Raw genomic sequence first — 20,250 nt, forward strand, 5'->3', positions numbered from 1 at the left:
AGCCACTGTTACATGACTGATTGGTCACCATTCATTTATAGAATAGAAATTTTAGTTGAAAAAAGAACAATAATTCCAAATGCTTTACATAAAAAGAAAGATTATCTCAGACAAAATGAACAAAACTCGAGTCATGAGGAAAAAATCAAAGGAAATCCAAACAAACTTCCTGAATAGTAAAGCAACATCACAAAATCACATGTAGAGTATTTATTCAATTACTTCTACCACATGTTATGCAGTTACTGTAACTTGTTGTCACATTACTCTGTTCCTGAGTTTATTCTATTACCTTCCAGGCCAATGGCTGCCAATCCCTTAAGAGGATTATCAGGATAAGATATCACACATGGTGCTGACCCCACACATACAGACAAGCTACCAAAGTCTCCTGGCTGTCCTGATGTTTTTCCACTGAGTTTCATTCAGCACTGGGACATGGCAGCAGGTAGGAACATAGTTTGAATGTTTATTCATTGTAAATATAAACTAAGCATTTAACTATCGAAGCAGTATATTTCATATTTCAAACTCACTGCCTTCATCTGTTTTGATTTAATTTTTACAGGGAGTTTTTTCTCCATATCTAAAAGCTTTTTGGAAAAAGCAGCATTAATATCATTAACTTTTTGTCATATATTTTACATGTCTACTTACATCTGAAACATTGAATGTCTGTGAGTTATATTTTACACCACAATGAAAGATGTATGTTGCAGAAAATGTCTCTTGGAAAATCAGGATTATTTACCATAAATATCTTGGGAATATTCCTTTCACGACATGATATATAGATTTCAGAACATGGCTGATTTTGTTTCGCTTTACAGTCTGTTTCCAATCACAGCAGGACATTAAGCCAACAGGTTATGTGATCAAGGATTTGTTTAAACAGACACTTAAAATCCAGTATGGATTCACATGATATATGTGTGCAAATCGTACCTGTTTGGACATCTGTGCCTGGGTCCATGTGAAAGGGGAAGATCAGGATCACTATAAAATTCTACCAGATCTACCAAAATCTGTATGCATATTAAAAAAAAAGTCTAAATGAGACATTCATTTACAGAATTAACATCATGTTCCATTGAATAACACATGAAACCAGTGACTGATCAGAACAGTCACCCCTGTTGGCTATTTGAAACGAATACCAATACGAATTGTCTTCATTTTCCAAACCTTCAGGCTACTCCATTTTTTTATGATAGTCAATGTTCACAGTTCATGCAAAGATTTACTAAACTTAATCTGTGCTTTGTTTCAGATCTCCATCAGTTCTTCACCATCCTAAATCAAAGACTACACATAACAACTAACTTGGGGGGATATCTAGTCCTCATCTTGTTGCTATAATGTTGTACCCTGATGGTGATCCAGTTTCTGAAGCTAATTCTTCCAGTGACTTTGAGGAACTATGGATAAAAGCGAACAACCAGGGGACAGAACTAACTGGATTTTTAGGATGAACTGGGAATCTATGGTACTGTCTTTTTTACTCATGGGCTGGTGTTTCCAGTTGGTCGGTGGTGACTTTGTGGCCTCAGACAAAAACTCTGATGTTGGACATCATGAGAATGTTCACCTCAAAGCTGTCACAAAAACAAAGACGGATGTTCTGGATGTGAACATTAGAACACGCAGGGATGTACCAGACACAATGCTGGAAACAAACTGGAATGTACCAGATATGAACAAGGGCAATTATGAGGATGCTGACTGGCATCCTTCCACGTCCATTCTGGAAACACACTCTGACCTCACCCCTGATGCCCCACTGGTGATACGCAGTGACAACACTGGTGTTAACGATGACACCAACCATACTTGGAACCAGACCAATGGTAATTCATCAACACAGTGCGGCGAATACAGCAGCGAGCTGACGCCTAGCGGCCAGTGCCGGCTGATGGCAACACTGCCTCCTGTGGGAGCAACTGAAAAGCGTTGCCCCGACATGTTCCGCTGCACAGATGATATCTCCTTTTGGCTACATGAGAACCAGAACAGAAAGGAGCAGCTAGAGGAGCTGAGGGAAACAATGTCAGAGCTGCAGGAGGAGCTGAGGAGCCATCGGCATCGAGTCAAGGTCCTGGAGATGCAGGTAGACTCAGTGAAAGCTGCAAGTTTACTATATTTATTTGAATGTACAATACTGAGTAAAATGTTGCATTTATTTATTGAAACGTTCAAACATGACACAAAATTAAAATAAACCTACTTTTTAATTTGAAAAGCAAATAGATATGTTGGTAAAATTCTAGTAAATACTAGTCATTAGTTTTCAATTCAGAATTATTCATGAATAGTGATCACTGCATGTGGTTATTGCTGCTGGCCTGAATGACCTATACTGTTGCTGAGGAAGTCTCTGACTGAACACACTCAATTGTTTCATCACTGTGTTATGTAGAGGTTGTGCAGTGTTGTCCATAATATTCAGCAACTTTTGCAGCATTCTTCTTTGCTAAATCACCACCAGGGGCTCCAGGGCAGTCACCAGCACAAAGCCAGCCCTCAGTATCAGTTTGTTCAGTTTCTTTGAGTCACTGTCTGATGCTCCTGTCCTAACAGAACATCTTGGTGCAGATATTAAAGGGCCTAAGCTTCCTCAAGAAGTACAGTCCCTTCTCAACAATCTCAGTGTTGCAAATATAAATGGAAATACAGTATCCACCGCAAAAACAGTTATTACAATTCAAACCAGCATGAAAAATAAAATGAGGTAACTTCAGCACAGCCTGAGCCCTCTTAGACAAGCTTACTTGTAATTTCTTTAAGTAGTCTTCAGGAATAGTTCTCCAGGCCTCTTGAAGGACATCCCAAAGCTCTTCTTTGGATGTTGGCTGCCTTTTGTTCCATTCTCTGTCACAATGATCCCACACTGCTTCAATAATGTCGAGGTCTGGGCTCTGGGGAGGACTCATCACTCTATAAGGCCTGTTGCCACTGATTTTCAGTCCACTTCTTTGGCATACCTCAGCCTTTTCTCCCTGTTTCTCTTACTTAAGAATGGCTTCTTGACAGCCAACATTCCACATAGACCATATCTTGTGAGGCTTCAGTGATGGACAAACTGAAGGTCCAGATCTCTCAGGTCCTGTGCCAGGTCTTTACTGGATTTCTTCCTCTGTCTTAAGGACATCCCTTTCACATACTGTTCATGCTGTGGATAGTTTCTTTGTTCACACACTGCACACGGTGCTGTGATATGCAAAGTTTTCATCTAATGGCTCTTTTGAAATTGCCTTGTGTACTATTTCATGTCTGCCAAACTATGTTATCTCTGTCATTTTACAAAGATGCAGCTAAAGAAAGGGGAACTAATTATGTGTCTTTCTGACTGGCTACAAGTAACAAAATGTGTTATTTTACACACAGCACTAGCTCATCCCTTAAGTAAGGTGTCATTTTATGTTTGAATGATGAGTGGCTTAACTAACAAAAGAATACTTTCTTCTGAAAGAGGTCAGGTTTATGGACCGGACTTAAAATGAGTAAAAAAAAAACCAGCAAAGGCAGTCTGGCTGCTTTGAAGGAAACACAAAGAGAAATGAATGGCTGCTCAAAGATTTTACACAGTACTGCGGCTGTGTACAAAGAAGGGGTTCAGGCTTTTGCAAAGAAAAATAAAGGGAGAGATATTGAGAATGACTGTGATTTGATGGTGAGGGCATGCACATTATGTTTCCTTAAACAACATTTACCTGCACTTAGCCCTGATAAAAGACAATGTATCACACTTCTAATGAGGGAAAAAATGCATATTGATCAGAGAAAATCCAAAGACAGATGAATGATGGTACAAATCCTGTAGTAGTTTGAACAGGAGCAAGAACATAAACATCTCCTTTTCCAAACACAGTGTAACAGTGATTTTATTGGTCGAATGAGTGCATCTGCTCAGTCAAAGTAGGATAAATAAAACCTGAAAATGCACTTAAGAAAACATTACTCATCTATGTAAAACACAACACCCTCCTTTCTCTGTCTCTCTTGTTTAATCTCTGCCTCTGTTTATCTTTCTGTCTGGCTTTATCTCTCTGTCTTGACACCCATTAAGTCCTCCTTAACCCTGAATGCTAACAAGATTAGCTGTAGATCTTTTAGCCAGGGTGCTTTTATCCCTCTGAGTCTGCCAGGCCCATAGAGGATCCTTCCGGGCTGCAATGTCTGCAGGTTGTCCCTTGTCTAAATCAAGTTTGTAAGACTACAGTCTGACTTTATGTCATGTTCTTTCGTTGGTGCTTGTACCCCCACTGGTTTACCACAAAATCCATGTGACACAACAGATCATACTTTAACGGCAAGGTTTCCTGTAACAAAAATGTTTAAATCTACGGGTTGGTGATATAAAAACTGTTAACTTACCAATAAAAACAAAAATAGCTACAGATGACTTACTCAAAGCTATCAAGTGAACATCACATTAGGCTATTGGCAGAACTGCAGTTTATTTTTCACAACCATTAGTTTAGAATTAGTGGAAATAAGAATAGATGCGTTTTTATTGTCTTAAAACCAGTTTAAATCCAAAAGCACAACAGGTCGCCCTACTTACCACCACACGATCATGTTGTTCCATTATGTTACTACCGTAGGCCTGAGTAATGTACATCAATATATGAAATAGTCAGTAGAGCTTAATCTGTTCAACTCACCTGATTCAGATTAAAGGGTCTTTAACAGGCTTCTGTAGAACTTGATGACAAGCTGAAGAGGTAATCCATTCATTCCAATCAGATGTGTTGAAGGAGGAAAACATCTAAAACATGTAGGGCACTAGGTCTTGAGGACCAGGATTAGGACACATTGCTGTGGAGTAACACAGTATACCAGAATTCAATCAAATATTATGAAAAAGTCAGTATTCAGAGGTCAGAGGGGTTGGAGGATGGTGCTACACGAAACTGTCAAGTGGAATAGTCAAGGTTGAGTCCTGTGCTGAACAACACTACCCTCAAGAAACTTTACTAGGAAATGTCATTTTGTATTCAGTCACAGTTTCCCTTTGTAGTCATTAAGGTTGAGACTGTCTGTCCTTCTCAAAACATTCACGTGGTGTTTGTTCATACAGGCAGACACGGCCAGTTATTACATCCAAAGAAAGGGATGCTTGTAAAGGGTAAAGGGTAAAAATATCATCCATGGATAGCATCCATAGCCACATTTTAAAGGAACTTTGTTTTAGTTTTTTTCCTTAACCATAATTGTTTTCTAGCCCTTGCTGTTATTAATACATTTCATTAATTTTGCTATGCATGTAACTCTGTATCATAATAGAGAGCAACAACAACATGTGTGGAGAGTCTGTTTTAAGTGTTCCCGTCTTCCCTCTTATGGCTCTCAGGATGAAGACAGCATCACTTTAAACACAACCACAGACCAGCGACTGCGTTTTCTGGAACTGCGTCACGCCGAAGCGGACACGCTGCTCCACGTGCACGCAGCACTGCTGTACGAGCTGCAGGCGCAGCTCCGCAACCTTTCGGCCTCCGTGCAGCACATGAGCCGAAACACGGGCTGCACGATCAATGTCATCAGAGCTACGCCACCTCTCGGCATGAGAGACACACTGCCACCAGGTACTCATGCAGCCAGCGCAGTGGTGAGTTGTGAGTTGCATGATGTGCATAAATCTCAGCTGTTTCCCCATAAGAAATGTATGCAGTGAAAATGTTCAATGTTGCTTTTCTTGGGGCCTCCTGCTCTTAGCCTGGAATACTTTTGAATCTCCAAACTACTTCATATAAGTACAGCATAGAACCCCATTTAAAACAATCAAACAAAAAAACATGGAATATAATTTTAATCCATACTGACCTTAGACTTTAGGTTAAAAAAAAGACTGAGGGTTTCATGGAAAACAAAAAGCTTTGAAAAAATTTGAAACTTCAAATAGGCCAGACTCTGACTACTCATGAGTACTTCACACAGCCCCACTTCGATGAAACTCAACATAACCCATTAAGTACATTTAATGATAGTCAAAGATTGCTGCCATGATGGTTACAGTTAAACCTGCAGTGTGTAACCTTTGTCTGCCCCGTCAGGCAGTGAGAGTAACTACACAATTCTCTTCTTTCAGTGTTTTCAGTGAGCTGAAGCCACATGGATGGTATTCCATACTCCTTTTCTATCGCTTTTATCAGTAATCCTTTACTGCAGCTCTTGAAGTCAACTACTTTTTCACAACTATGGCTTGCTTCTTTCTTTAACTGATAGCTAAAGACAGATAGATAGATGCTTTATTAATCCCGAGAAAAATTCAAAGTATTCAGCAGCTAGATGCCCAAAGGCAGGATAGTATCAACAGCAAACAAAACAAAAGTTAGTAACAACATACAGTAGGATGTAAGTGCATAAAAGAAATACATGTGGTAAATATAAATATGTGCAAGGTGCTCATGTGCAAACAGATATGCATGTAAATATGGGTTTAATCATGATCCTCCCTGGCCACCCAGTGAAGAGTTATACAGTCTTATGGCAGGGGGACAAAAGAGTTTTTGAGTCTGACCTGCTGCAAATTTGTTGTTATGATCACCATAAACCATCAAATTAAATATAAAATCTACTGTGATATTCAAAGAGACATAGCTTGCACTGAAAGGCTTAATCAACATTGTGTGGATTTGTTTGGTATGAGCTTGAATGTACTCATACTGATTTAAATATTAAAGTCCAACACTGCAGTTTTAAGAAACCTGCTGTCAGATAAATGTTCTTGCTTTTGAAATAAATGTTGTTGCTTTTGAAGGTCACAGACTGTCTGCCAGTGTTTGTATGATTTATTTTCTGTATATTCAGAGGTTGATGGCAGATCTGTCAGTTTTGATTTTGCCAGTTGGAGTATTGACCGTCCCTCTGTCTGTCTGTGTCCCCCTCAGATGGACGGTACCTGTCTTTCTGTCCATCAGACTGTGCATCGCTGTATCACAGTGGTGTTCGCCGTTCTGGTGTTTACACCATTGTTATGTTTCCAGGCACCACCCTACCTGTCTACTGCGACATGGAGACAGAAGGTGAGGCTTAAGCTGAGTAGTGAGGAGGATTTGACGTTTCAGGTTTCTGGATTGTGGGATTTGCACAATAAGAGTTTAAAAGGACAAATGGTGAGGAGAAAGAAAGTGCCGTGCTGCTTGGACCCTGAATTATCATCTGACTCTCCAGCGCTCCTTCAGCTCTACTGAGTGATAGCATTCGTCCCGGTGCGCTCACTGGTGTTAGAGGTAGCTGTTTTAAGAGGAAAAAAAACTCATCTCAACATCTTTTTAGCTGACATACAAAAATAGCAACAACAATCAATCAAAATTCTAATTTTGCTCCGTTTCTGCTGGATGTACAAATGAACAACTGTTTACTAATGTGTTTACTGTACAAACAGTGCAAGTAAGTGTGTATTTTGTAATAAATTTTAAATCTATACTACTTCAGTGAATGATGTGGAACTGGACTGGTTTATTTCACAAACACTGGGGTTTGACAGATTGATTCAATTAATTCTAAGTGTTGAATTTGTCAACTCTAATTACATGAGCCTAAGTGTGTATCTTTGTGCATATTTATATACCTATTTTTACACACGTGTGTGTACCTGTGTGTGCACCAGGTGGGGGCTGGACGGTGTTTCAGCGTCGGCGTGATGGCTTGGTCAGTTTTAACCGTGGTTGGTCGGAGTACCGTGACGGCTTCGGTGAACCACGAGGAGAACACTGGCTGGGCAACCAACACCTCCACCTGCTGTCCAACCAGGGCCACTACAGCCTTCGTATCGACCTGCAGGACTGGAGCCATGTCCACAGACACGCTCTCTACCAGTCCTTCAGGTAGACACGGACACTGTAGAGGATAGATGAATGATGGAAACATGTATGGACAGCAAAAAGACATCGAACAGCAGCTTAAGTGAAGCGTTATGCAACACGGCCAGCAAGAGAGATCATTTTTAAGGAGTTTGGAGGGTACTTTGTGTACTTTAAGGCCAGATATTTGGCGTGACCACCATCATCAGTGGTGGCTTCTATTTACTAAGAGTTTTGAAAGTGTCAGCATTTTTCTTTACAGTTCTGTAGAGGACTACTCATATGGTTCTGTCTGTAAAAACATAGTAGATCAGGTTTCACATCAGTAGCCAATACTGAATATTTTGTGATACTAGAAGTTTCTATCTTAAAAGTATCGGTTCTAGATGCCAGGGTGCCAGTTGGCTAACCAGACATATAAGAACTTTAGCTTGCTAAACTCAGTTAAATTCTGGTAATAAATCTGTGATGGGCAAGTAGTCTGAGAAGGGTCGGTTCCTTTTAATGGTTTATCAAACTTTGACCTCTCCAATACACCAAATATAATTTTTTTAATAACCATTTTCATGGCATTTTATACCTACTTTGTGGCCCTAAAAAAAAAAAAAGAAAAGAAAAGGCCAGGCTCTGGTGGGATTGGTGGATGTGCTCTAAAACCTTTCAGATGACAGATAGCTTTTGATTCCTTTTTTTACTTGTCAATATGTCTTGATAGAGTCCATCGTCTCTAGAAATTAGTGCACCTCAGACGCTTGATGATTTTAGGCCTGTTGCGCTCACTTCCTTGGTGATGAAATCTTTTGACAGGATTGTGAGGCTTATAAATGCTGTGAAAGCAAACTTAGATCCACTTCAGTTTTAATTCAGGTGTTGACGACTCCTTTCAGATCTGTATGCAGTTTCCACACATATTCCCAAACTTTACACATTTTAGCAGATAAGTTACAATGCATCCTCAACATTGATCAGAATCTGATAAAGAGGGCAGCAGATTTAGTTTAATTTGAGAGAACCTGGCAGGTGAGAGTTAATGCTGTGATATTATTCTGTGCTGGATCACCGAAGGGATGTGTCCTGTCACCGCTCTCTCACACATCTGTGATCTTTGAGCTCGACAGATGATTTGTAATTCAGAGGAGTTACATTCGCCACATACTGATATTGTACAGATGGGTATGTGAAGTGTTTCTCATCTAAATGAATTTCCCCTGCTGATGATGTAGCCAGAGTTCATGCTTCAGGTCCTCCAAGTTGGGAACAAACTAATCTGGTCCTCAAACTCTCTCTTTTTTTTTTTAAAGTTTAATTATGAATTTTACCTTGTACACGGCTCTTGTTTTCACTAATCAGTGTGGAATTAATGGTAATGGCAAGTCTGGATGGGTGCATTTTAACCAGAAAAATCAGGTTGCTACATTAGTCAAATATAGACTGGTTTTTGTCCTCCTGCTGCAGGATAGACGATGAGGACAACCAGTATCGCCTCCACATTTCTGGGTTCAGTGGGACGGTGGAGGATTCTTTTGGTTGGTATCATGACCAACATGGTTTCAGCACACCGGACACAGGAAACATCTGTGCTGAAATCAGCCACGCCGGATGGTGGTTCCACCAGTGTTTCTACGCCAACCTCAACGGAGTCTACTACAAGGTAGGTCTGACAGGAACGTACACCACATCTGTGTGGGAATACAACCATGCTGGACAAAACGGTGTACTGTGTGTGTTGGCTGTACGTTTTAACAGAAACATTTAGTAGAACATTATCCAGCTAGAATATTGGGAAGATGGGGTGACCTGAAACTCTAAATCCCACTTTGATAGTCTGACATATTTATTTGAGTTATTTCTTTGTTACAGATGGTGATTATGTTGTTTAGCTCTAACCGATTATAGGAATTTTATTTTAAAAAATGCAACTATCCAAATGATCAATCCCACCTACACACTGTGCAACAGAAATAATGTTGAAATGTCAACTATTGAAACTGCGTTTCCACCAGGGAGGCCGCTACTCTTTGAAAGCTCACAACTTGTTGGGACCGGATGGCATCGTGTGGTTCTCCTGGAAGGATTCAGACTTCTACTCTCTGAAGGCCGTCACCATGATGATACGGCCAAGCAACTTCAGACCACGCCTGTCGCCATAGTGACGGAACATTGTTAAGCGAGTTTGAAGCTAAGCTAGCAGGGTCTTAAAGGAGCTGCCAAAAGTACTTGCTACTCATATTCTTCTGCTGCTAAAAATAGCACCCCCCCACACTTTGTCTCTCTCTTTTTTTTTTTTTTTTTTTTTTTTTTTTTTTTAAATGGACTTTTCTTAAAAACTAGCAGATCAGCCTTAATGAGCCATTAAGAAGTCAGATACCACTGGGATCGGAGCAGAGATTCATGGTCTGGGTAGTCAGAAACTGGGTTACTAAAAGACATTTAGGTTATCAGTAAATGAATGTCACAGCCAATATCCAGTGTCCTGTAACTTAAGTAATTTAGTTTCAAAAGAAGTTTGGCTTTTTTACTGACTGCAGCTTAATGGACAGAGAGGACCTGGGTATCAGTCTTATGAGTGTCAAACAGTCAATACATCTTTTTAGCTGATGTGTCCAAACTTTGAACAACTGAAATAAAACCTATTTTTGCGTGTCTTACTTTTTTATCTGCAACTTCTTTTCAATGTAGAGGATAGAAATCAGATGTCAACCAATGTCAAACGTGGATTCAGAGGAACCAATGGGTTTCATTGTTCTAAGCAAACACATACACGGAGCATTGATCGTACATGTATTTAATAGAACTATATCAGATATTAGGTGGAACATCTATAAGACTTCTCTGAGTCACCTGACACCTAAACCGAACAACTGAAGAGTCACTGAATTCAGCCTCGTGTGTTTTTCCAACATGCTACCTGCACAGGTGAACTTCATCAGAAATGACTCAACGGACAGGTGGTAATGAGAGGTCAGTCAGCCTTGATGCTGCTGTTGTGTTGTTAGGATAGTTTCCCCTCAGACTGTGGGATTGGCTGACCCCAGGAGAGGTAGAGTGTTTATGTGGGGCGCTCCCTGGGGCGGGTGACATACTGCCACCACAGAGGGGGGAGGTCGCCCTCCTTTCGGGCAGGAGGGAGGGCTTCGGTCCTGGGGCCTCCAGCTGGAGTCTCGGCCTCCAATTGAGCAACCTAGAAGCAGACAGATGGGGACAAAAATCAACTTTGGTCAGTTATTGTATACTTGAGCATACAAAGTGTTGTTTAGGTTAACACATATCAGGGTTTCTGCAGTTGAAGGAAAGCAAGATTAAAGATTTTTAAAGTCCCTGAGAAGTAAATGTAACCAACTTCACAGTAACTCTGATTTATGGACAGTTTTTTGAAGCAAAGATCCAACCTAAAGGATTGGGAAAAATGATCAAAAACATACAATCCCTGATCTCACGTTACTGTAATAACTTCATAGATTACCCAACAGTTTGAATAACGTCTAACGCAAACTAGAGCCAGCCTCATACTCATTAAAACGGTATTAACTGCAAGCTAGGAGTTTTCCAGCAATTTTTCATTAAATGTCCACTTCCCTATGACTAATTTGTTTCACTGTAGCAACTCTAACCATCAACAACTGCTACAATGCATCCAATTATCATCCAAAAACAGAAGTGTTGGTGGTTTCACTAATGATAAATCTTAAACTAATAAAATATCTTTGTTGTCTTTGGTCCTTAAAATTTATTTCAAAGACAAATGAAGAGCTCATTTTTTTATATTTAAGGTTTACAACATTAAAATAAATGCTTTGTAGTAGTGTTCTTTGTAATGTGCACTTAGAAATGTATATTCCATCTAATTAACTGCTGCCCAAGCAATAATAAGAGAATCATTATTGCTGGCATCTGGACCCAAAACTATTTGGAAAGAAGAATGGAAATGAATTATTTCTGTTAAAATGAGATACTCATCTAGTTTGACATTAATAGGAAGCAAGGCTCTAATCACTTCATATTCCAAACATTAAACTGGTGCAATTTGGTGGCTTTGACTAATAAAATGATATCTTTATTGCTGGAAACTGTTGTGCTGAAAACAATGTAGACTGCTAGCCAAATATCTATTATTCATATCTTCAGTGAAAGGACAGTTTCTGCCAATTTAACCGGTATGTAAAATCCTGTCTTAATCTGCAGCTCCTCTTACCTCTTTTTCCCAGCTCTGGTTTCTCAGTTTCTTCCACTGCTCCCTCTTGGAGAAGTAGTCAGGATACATGGCCTTCTCCGAGGGGTGCCAGTGGTCTAATACCCACTCTGGGACCTGCAGAAACAAAGCAGAGCTCAGATTATTCATCTTTGTACAGTATTAGAACCGTCAGCATTAACATATCAGGTCTATTATAATTTGTATTCAGTTATTTAAAATTGAGCATTGTGCTAAATGCCTATGATTCAGTGCATAAACACTTTATTACTAAGGATAGGATATTACTGTGTCTTTTTTTGATTGTACCGACATCAAGAAAATGTTTCTTTCACACATCTTTAAACATTAGTCATTTTCTACATAAACACATTTGTTTGTCATACATTTTTGCTTTTCCCAAATTATTTCATTGTTGTCTTGCCTCACCTTGTAGCACTCATATCTTTCATAAGAGGTCCCCCCAGGAGAATCAGGGAAGATGTAGGGCTGGGGATGTTGGTTGTCCCAGAACTCCTCCTCTCCTGCTTTCAGCATCATGGTGGCCTTCACCATGTCCTTCTCATTTTTGTTCTCGTCAAAGCGAGCCCGCAGCATACAGGCGTAGAAACGATATTTGTCTCTGTGGCAGGACAACAACACAAAAGTTTAATCTTATAAAATCATACCAGTGGGTCCTCATACAGACTGAGACCTTGATACATCCTACAAATTTGAGACCTGTAGTGAGCAAAAAATATAGATCCAGCACAACTACTAAAATTTAATTGATACAGAAAGATCATGAATCTATTAAGTGACTTTTCTGTCTTTTAACATATCAAAAAACAGTCAGATGTGTGTAATGTGAGTTATGATGCGGTGTGCATTGTTCTGGGGAAAAATATATATTTTTGTTTCTTTACTGACAGACATTTACCAAAGGAACTACTTCTCCTGTTTGTGTCAGTCAACTTAAGACTAACTGTAACAAACGCCAGTCAATCACCTCAGTGCTAATATCGACACTGCATTCGTACCATCTTACAAAACAATCATACAATATTGACCAACAACCAGCACATATCATTAAGTTCAGTACTGCATCTGAAAAAGGCATATTACAGGTAAGCAAAAATACAGCAAGAAAAAGTTGTTTTTTCAGTGCAAATTCAAAATTCTTGCATTATGCATCTATTAGAAAGCAGGAATTAGGTTGCTTTTCTAATTCTGCCTTGAACAGTTCAAGTCTTGGTCACAATTTTCTAAACAAATTAAGGAAACTGCCATTAAATTTACATGTTTAAACTCTTACAGAGAAGCACTAATCTGAAAGTCCAATATGGATCAGGGTCTTGATTTTTATGAGACTGTCTATCAGATTAGGTACAGATCCTGCATGTTGCAACACTGACTCAATTTCCTATAAGTCAGTAAATTATGTGTAAATGACTAATTGTTTGCTAGATACGAGACATGATTTAAATATATTATATCGAAATGAATTAATCTTTATTCATCACAAACTATCTTTGCATTCTTTACATGCAAAGTAAATAAAATTGTAAACACTTTTTCTACTGAGCCATGATATACATCACAACTAAATGTTTAACCAGTCAATTACTAGACATAGACTTATATTTAGGATTATGTGAATTAATTGTGCAAAATATAAATATACACGTTGTTGTTTGGAGATAAATTCACTATGGACTATGGAGGGATTGTAAGCTCCCTCGATAATTTGAAAGATAAATGCAGTCAAAGCTGAATTAATTTGCATTTTACTTGATTTCTGTTAGGTCCCTTCAGAATTCTTAAACTATGTGTAAATATGAGAGCAACTGAAGCTGACTTTGACTCTAGCTGGCGCCATATAAATGATCTGCAGGGTTAAATTGGACTCCCTGAGAATTAGCATTTGATGTGGACCGATTAATTCTTGGCATAGTCGTAGTTATGTTCCTGTTTGAATTACAGGGGAATGAAAAAAAAAACAGTAGCAAAACAGTGAGTTGTCAGACTTGAGGAATCAGTGACCTGATAACGCCGACTAGCAGTTAGCTTAACTATTAGCATAGCAGTACTGCAAATGAACTTTACCACCGCAGTCATTTCCTCAATATTCTACAAAGCCCTTGAACGAATACTTTAACGTCTCTCTTACCTAAATATACACCATGACTCGAGGTGTCTCAATGATTTCTTGTAAAGCCGCAGCACTTTCTGCTGGTGAGTAAGATAGGCAGAGGCCATTTTCGCCGTCCCCTGTCACCTTCTAGCAGATCACCGCGGTGCATTATGGGATTTTGTGCGTCTGAACGTCAAGACCCTAAATGCTAAAACAATGCGCAGAAATATTATTATCTTCCTGATCAAACTATAATTGTAAATGTTAGAAATATAAACAGCTTCCTCGTGTTACTTTATGTTGAAGTTTGTCTACATTATTTAAGTGTATTAAGTGTGATGATTTACAATTAAGTTAATTCAGAAACGCAGTTCTTTTGTAGTATCGTTATTACGGTACTGACGCATTATGGCATTATGAGGGCTGCATGTGTGGTTCTACTTAGAAGTATCACAACCATGGCAAAGCACAGATTCATTGGTATGATATTTAAGTATTATGTCAAGATTAAACATAACAAGAGAGTCAAGGATACCGAATGCCATGCCAGGTCGTTGTATGCGATTAAGAGACGAGCTTTCGTGTTTAGTTAGCATTGAAGCTAATTGACAGCACAGCAGTCACAGGCTTGCAGGAGTACAGAATACAAGGCTTTTTCATTTTTGTTGAGAGCAAATAATCTCTTTAGCTGTTATAGCAATAAGTTTTGTGGCACCAAGTAACTCAAATGAAGCATGCCAAGATTGTAAATTCTTAATCTCTTTTAACAGACTTAATGAATTGTTGGCACTTTTTATTTTCTATATATTGTTTCTGTCTTTTATATTGTCTTTATATTTTTATTGGTTTAGTCTGTTGTTCGATGTTTTTACTCTACTGTGTAAACATGGTTTTCGTGTCAAATTTTAATCATTTACACTATTCCATTTTGTGTTTCTGATGTTTCATTGCCTAAAAGTAAAGCATTTGGCTTAACTTTTATTCAAGTGTACTTCACTTAAAAAGGTTACTTGACTTGTCTTGGCTTGTAAGAGTTGCACTCAATTGTCTGTGCCTGCTTTATCAATCTCCACGGAACATATTTTTCCAGGTTTGTTTATCATGTTATATAAGGCTGTATGAATATCACAAGACAAAATATCTCAGCACAGTTTTGGCTCCACAATACTGTAATAAAAGGTACAGTATATGTGTCCTGGTGACATTTTATACTTAATATAAATTCCAACCCCATTCTCTACAGATATAGGTGTGAACCTGACAGATCCCATGTTCAGAGGACTCTACAGAGGCAAACAGAAACACGATGGTGAGCCACTCCTTCTTCACTGATTGTGGGCTGTTCAGATAAAGCTCATCTGAGTCATGCGTTTTTTCTACAGATGACTTTGATCAGATCATCGACAGAGCTCTCAAAGTAGGAGTTGAAAAGGTATGCTACTCTTTGAGCACCTTGATGAAAGTGCACCTATTGAACTGTAGTTGGAGCAACACAAGTAGCATGGCTGCTGGGTTAGCAATATTAATTTGTTGGATCATTTTAATTATGGCTAAAATAATTAAAAACAGTTCTGTTTTATGTTTATAATGAAGATTTCTTTGTTTTCCTGATATTCAGTAGCAAATAGAAGGCATGTTGGCATATCGAAAAAAATAGTTGTCTGCAGGAAATTATTCTTTTAAACATCTGTAGCTACATCAGCCTTGAACTTCACAGATAAATTCCCATTTATCAACTAATAACTGCTCTCAATAGTGATCGTCATAAGGTTTGAGACTCTCCAGTTGTACTATGATGTTGACATTTTAGATTTTTTGCACAACCAGGGGACAGTTTTTATGACCCAGGCCAGTCAGAGACAAGGAGAAATGCAAATAAAGCCGATGGGATTGGTTTAAGGTAAACTAGCTTGTTGTTCAGTGGTAAAAACAACAAGCACGCAGCAATATGGGAAAAATGGCAACAGAAAGTCAGGCCTGTTTGCATGAAATTTGTGAAAATTCAAAACAAAATTTCATATTGGGTGCATCTCATTTGAAAACAAAACCGTAAATGTGATACCTACCTAAACTCAAGTATGAAGTGTGACTTCTACACCCAATAAAACATACATACTTTCAGACCTTAACATCCTGTCCTTACAAACATTGTACCGCCCTAAAATTATTATGATAGCATAGTTGCTGTGAGCTTGTCATCATGATGGTGGTCACTGTCAGTCAGTTAATGTGGAGCCTCAGATTTTCTTCATATATTAGTAAGTACGTTTATATTTGTTTTGTTGCAGTTTATGATCACAGGAGGGAGCCTTGACGACAGCAAGGAAGCCCTTAAACTCGCTGAGACCAAAGGCAATTATTCTTGTTTCATTTATACTTTTAAACAATTCTAAAAAGATAATATTGTGTAGTTTTTTTTATAGTTTATCTTTCATGAGCAGAATCAGCTGAATCTGTGAAATATTTTCCTAAATTCTGGACTGTTATAGCTTTACATATAACAAAGCTCCACCTGTATCGCAGATGAGTTCTACTGCACAGTCGGCTGCCACCCCACCCGCTGCAGAGAGTTTGAGCAGAATGGGGAATCCCAGTACCTCTCAGGCCTGAGGGAACTGTTGTCAGCACACAAAGGAAAGGTGGTGGCCATCGGAGAGTGTGGACTAGGTGTGTAAACACAACAGCGCTGCCTTTGTGCAGTGACAGACATGTAAACGTGTATTTTAAACCTACCCTGAATTTGTGTATACTGTTCAGTGAAATGATGATACTGTATTTTCTTCTCTTTCTTGTTCCAGATTTTGACAGGTTGGAGTTTTGCTCAAAAGAGACACAACTAAAGTAAGTTTGCATGTCTATTTTTAAGTATATTAACATTTCTCCACAGAGCAGCTGCTCACAGCATTGACGTATCATCAACTTTTATGTTCATATGACAGACCTGTTCGTGAATAGTTCTTAATCAACAGATGGCAACCAGCATTAACATTCATTTCAAGTCATGTTTCTGTCCATGTGGCTATGCTGGGAAAGATACAGGCCTCTTTAACTTCTAAATGATGCAGTATGTTCACCAGCTGGTCTCTACCTGCGTCTGTTTGCTGCTGATTAAAGGCTATTAAGAGCTCCTTCCTCCTGGTAATGACACATAATAGTAGCTAGACAGCAACACAATTAAAGTCACACCTACTATAAAGCTGCGAGGAGCTCTGTTGTATTAACGTTGATCAAGTGTTATGAAGATATTGATTAAAACTAATTACTTCTGCTCTAAGAATCCATTATCAGCTTTTGATCCTGGTGATGGCCTGAGGTAGCATTTGTTAATTAGGAGCATGCAATTCAAGCCTAGACTTGTATGTCCACAGCATCTTTTTTTGTATCATTTCCTGCCTCCTGTGCACTCAACACAGGTATAATTTCTGAGTATTTCACTTTTTTAATGTCCTGTACTCTGCTGTATTTTTGTACATGTGTGAACAGTCAACCATTGACAAAGCCTGAACCTCATTCTCCTGAGTCTTATTTGCTAAAGCTCTTTTGCAGAAACTATTACAAAAAAAAGTGTTGTCAGTCTTTGTGTAATGTTGCCTTGAGGTGGCTATATTTCTGGTTGTATGTGTGTGTGGATCCTGGTTTACTTGCTAGTTATATGAGTGGTTGTCTTTTCTATACATGTTAACATGGAGTTCATTTATTTTTACTGTTCGTCAGCAAAAGAAAAAGGGTTCCTTACAAGTTCTCATAGGTCATAGTAACTTTTTCAAATGTCTTGTTTTGAGAGATCAATAGTCCAAAAACCCAAAAGTAATCAATTAACGATACTACCAAGAAAAAGAGACAAATCGCCACACTGAAGACTCTAGGACAGTTAAATATATTACATGATGCCCTGCACTAGTTGCAGATGAACAGTGTTTAAGAAATGCCAATGTTTTATCCAGTTTTCACAACAATTACAGTAACATCTGTCCTTCAGTAGGTATTCAGTTTTTCCAGTCTCTGTCTCTGCCGCAGGTACTTTGAGAAGCAGTTTGACCTGGCAGAGGAGACCAAACTTCCCATGTTCCTCCACTGCAGAAACTCCCATCAGGAGTTCATCGGTGAGTTTGAGCAGCGACCGCTTTGTCTTGTTCAGGGTGAAGACTTTCAGACAAAGGTGCTAGATGTTTTGTCTGTTTTCTCTGGTTTTTACAGATATCATGAGGAGAAATCGAGACCGGTGCATTGGAGGAGTGGTGAGGACAGGTTTTAGTTTAATCATCCTCACCATTAACTGGTTGGCTTTCTATAGTTTCTATAGTTAGTTGATTGTAGGATTTCATTATGTTGTGGGATCCTGGGAAAAACAATGCAATAACATGTAAAACAAACAGATTAAGGTTATTTTACTAAATATTGCTGTGACATTGGAAAAGCCAGGAAGCTGACTGATGAGAACACTAAATCTTAATCCAGGTGATTGCATCCACTTTTCTCCCTCAGGTCCACTCTTTCGATGGGACGGCAGAGGAGGCTGCTGCCCTCATTGACCTGGACCTTTATATTGGAATAAATGGATGGTAAGAAGATGTTGAACCCAAAGACTGGACCTTACCAGAATCACACCATTTTCCTGGTCTTGGGTCTCTTTAAACAATTTTGAATTTGTTAGCTGATTAAGAATATTAGTTCCTGTCCATTAATAAAAGTTCAAATATGAATACACTGTTAGTGGAGTTGAGAAAATAAAGGATTCAGTTTTGAAATCATTTTAATGAGGTGAGTTTTACTAACAAACCTCACGCCTAATGCAAAAATAAGATCATGAGACTTAATAATATATATAATGATACCTACTTGAAGGTATTTAATTACTCGTGTAGTATTTACGTACTTAAGGTTTACGTTGATGTTTCCTCAGTTTGGAATATTGGGGGTTCTGTTTCTCCCCATTTTATAAACATTGAGTGACGGCATCAACGTTGAAATTGTTTTCTCCCTCCACTGATCTATTTTCATATTATGAAGTCATTGCTTTGTTTTTCACACATAAGAGGCTTCTGTGTATAATACTGCATTGTTTTCAGCTCCTTGAAGACAGAAGCTAATCTTGAAGCTATGAATTCGATCCCCACTGAGAGGCTCATGATAGAAACAGGTGAGTGAAAGCCAGTAAAAGCTCTGACTTTTGACAACACAATGGACCTTAATGTGTACTGGATAAATATGCTCCGTGTCTTCTGTCATTTTTTATATCAGATTTATTTTCATATTGCCATTGAGGGTTTATTACCCACATTGAAATATGTTTATTTTTATATTACAGTTTGTGTATCATTTTGTACTCCTACTGCTTCTTCCCATTTATCAAAGCCGAGCTGAAGCAGTTGGATTATACAAAACGTGACCAACCTAAATTTCATGTAACCCGTTTCATTTTGATGTGTATCCACTTTCTTTAAAATTGTGAAAATTGCGGCATTTGTGCTGGCAGAGAATACAATCTCAGTGTGCTCCTGCAGTTATTGAAATGTTACTTTTATATCTATTATGTCCTGCACCTTTCAGATGCTCCGTGGTGTGGCGTAAAGAACACCCATGCAGGCTCCAGGCATGTTAAAACAACATTTCCCACAAAGAAAAAATGGGAGGCAGGACACTGCCTGAAGGACAGGAACGAACCTTGTCACATCATGTGAGTCATTTTAAGGAATTGCAGTGAGGCTAAAGCTGAGTTTGTTTTCTTTCATTAATAGCGAATGCATAAATCTGTTTGTCTTGAACAGACAAGTTCTTGAGGTCATGGCAGCTGCAAGGGAAGAGGATCCGCTGGAACTAGCCAACACGATCTACAACAACACAGTCAAAATCTTCTTCAGCTCCAGCTGATGACAGAAGAGGCTGAGAAGCATGACTTTAATGTACTTTTATGAATGTGTGTGTGTGCCTGCAAGTTTATGGGTACATTTCTGAGTTTTCAAATGGAAAATATCTTCTTGTTCTGTCCAGAAATAATACTCATTAAAATATCTTCTGGGTTTTTTTGCTTTCTCACTATCTTTTATTATCCTTTAAGTATTATCCTTTTTCACCCTGGGCTACGAATATTAAGATGTAACATATAATATGTATATTAATGTATATACACTAATCAAGCA

General features: G+C 38.7%; 3 protein-coding genes across 3 annotated transcripts; 2 read left to right on the forward strand and 1 right to left on the reverse strand.

Moving 5' to 3' along the window:
- Positions 1–1,504: 1,504 nt before the first annotated feature.
- Positions 1,505–10,060, forward strand: LOC140274687 (angiopoietin-2-like). Its single transcript, XM_072370064.1, has 6 exons — positions 1,505–2,107; positions 5,354–5,588; positions 6,894–7,028; positions 7,616–7,832; positions 9,264–9,459; positions 9,812–10,060. The coding sequence occupies exons 1-6, from the start codon at positions 1,505–1,507 to the stop codon at positions 9,956–9,958; spliced, it is 1,533 nt and encodes a 510-aa protein (XP_072226165.1). The 3' UTR covers positions 9,959–10,060.
- A 517-nt stretch (positions 10,061–10,577) lies between these two features.
- On the reverse strand, positions 10,578–14,278 carry ndufb9 (NADH:ubiquinone oxidoreductase subunit B9). The gene is made up of 4 exons (XM_072370618.1): positions 14,147–14,278; positions 12,427–12,619; positions 12,001–12,114; positions 10,578–10,989 (listed from the first exon to the last, which is right to left on the reverse strand). Exons 1-4 carry the CDS (start codon positions 14,233–14,235, stop codon positions 10,858–10,860), a joined length of 528 nt encoding a protein of 175 aa, XP_072226719.1. The 5' UTR covers positions 14,236–14,278; the 3' UTR covers positions 10,578–10,857.
- Positions 14,279–14,516: 238 nt separating this feature from the next.
- Positions 14,517–20,123, forward strand: tatdn1 (TatD DNase domain containing 1). Its single transcript, XM_072370896.1, has 12 exons — positions 14,517–14,590; positions 15,354–15,419; positions 15,493–15,542; positions 16,399–16,462; positions 16,634–16,777; positions 16,909–16,951; positions 18,128–18,213; positions 18,308–18,348; positions 18,596–18,672; positions 19,180–19,250; positions 19,661–19,787; positions 19,879–20,123. The coding sequence occupies exons 1-12, from the start codon at positions 14,527–14,529 to the stop codon at positions 19,979–19,981; spliced, it is 936 nt and encodes a 311-aa protein (XP_072226997.1). The 5' UTR covers positions 14,517–14,526; the 3' UTR covers positions 19,982–20,123.
- Positions 20,124–20,250: the final 127 nt, after the last annotated feature.

The sequence above is a fragment of the Leuresthes tenuis genome, unplaced genomic scaffold (genome assembly GCF_036924035.1).
Source record: "Leuresthes tenuis unplaced genomic scaffold, fLeuTen1.0.hap1 SCAF_18, whole genome shotgun sequence".
Classification (NCBI taxonomy): domain Eukaryota; kingdom Metazoa; phylum Chordata; class Actinopteri; order Atheriniformes; family Atherinopsidae; genus Leuresthes; species Leuresthes tenuis.

Bases quoted from the DNA above. Each gene is read 5' to 3' on its own strand.
- LOC140274687 (XM_072370064.1), top strand. From the start codon at position 1,505: ATGGGCTGGTGTTTCCAGTTGGTCGGTGGTGACTTTGTGGCCTCAGAC. The intron at 7,029-7,615 runs GTGAGGCTTAAG...TGTGTGCACCAG, and splicing joins CTGCGACATGGAGACAGAAG to GTGGGGGCTGGACGGTGTTT. The intron at 9,460-9,811 runs GTAGGTCTGACA...CGTTTCCACCAG, and splicing joins TCAACGGAGTCTACTACAAG to GGAGGCCGCTACTCTTTGAA.
- ndufb9 (XM_072370618.1), bottom strand. From the start codon at position 14,235: ATGGCCTCTGCCTATCTTACTCACCAGCAGAAAGTGCTGCGGCTTTAC. The intron at 12,115-12,426 runs GTGAGGCAAGAC...TTGTTTCTGCAG, and splicing joins AAAGATATGAGTGCTACAAG to GTCCCAGAGTGGGTATTAGA. The intron at 10,990-12,000 runs GTAAGAGGAGCT...GTCTGCTTCTAG, and splicing joins ACCAGAGCTGGGAAAAAGAG to GTTGCTCAATTGGAGGCCGA.
- tatdn1 (XM_072370896.1), top strand. From the start codon at position 14,527: ATGAGGGCTGCATGTGTGGTTCTACTTAGAAGTATCACAACCATGGCA. The intron at 16,463-16,633 runs GCAATTATTCTT...CCTGTATCGCAG, and splicing joins TAAACTCGCTGAGACCAAAG to ATGAGTTCTACTGCACAGTC. The intron at 19,251-19,660 runs GTGAGTGAAAGC...TGCACCTTTCAG, and splicing joins GAGGCTCATGATAGAAACAG to ATGCTCCGTGGTGTGGCGTA.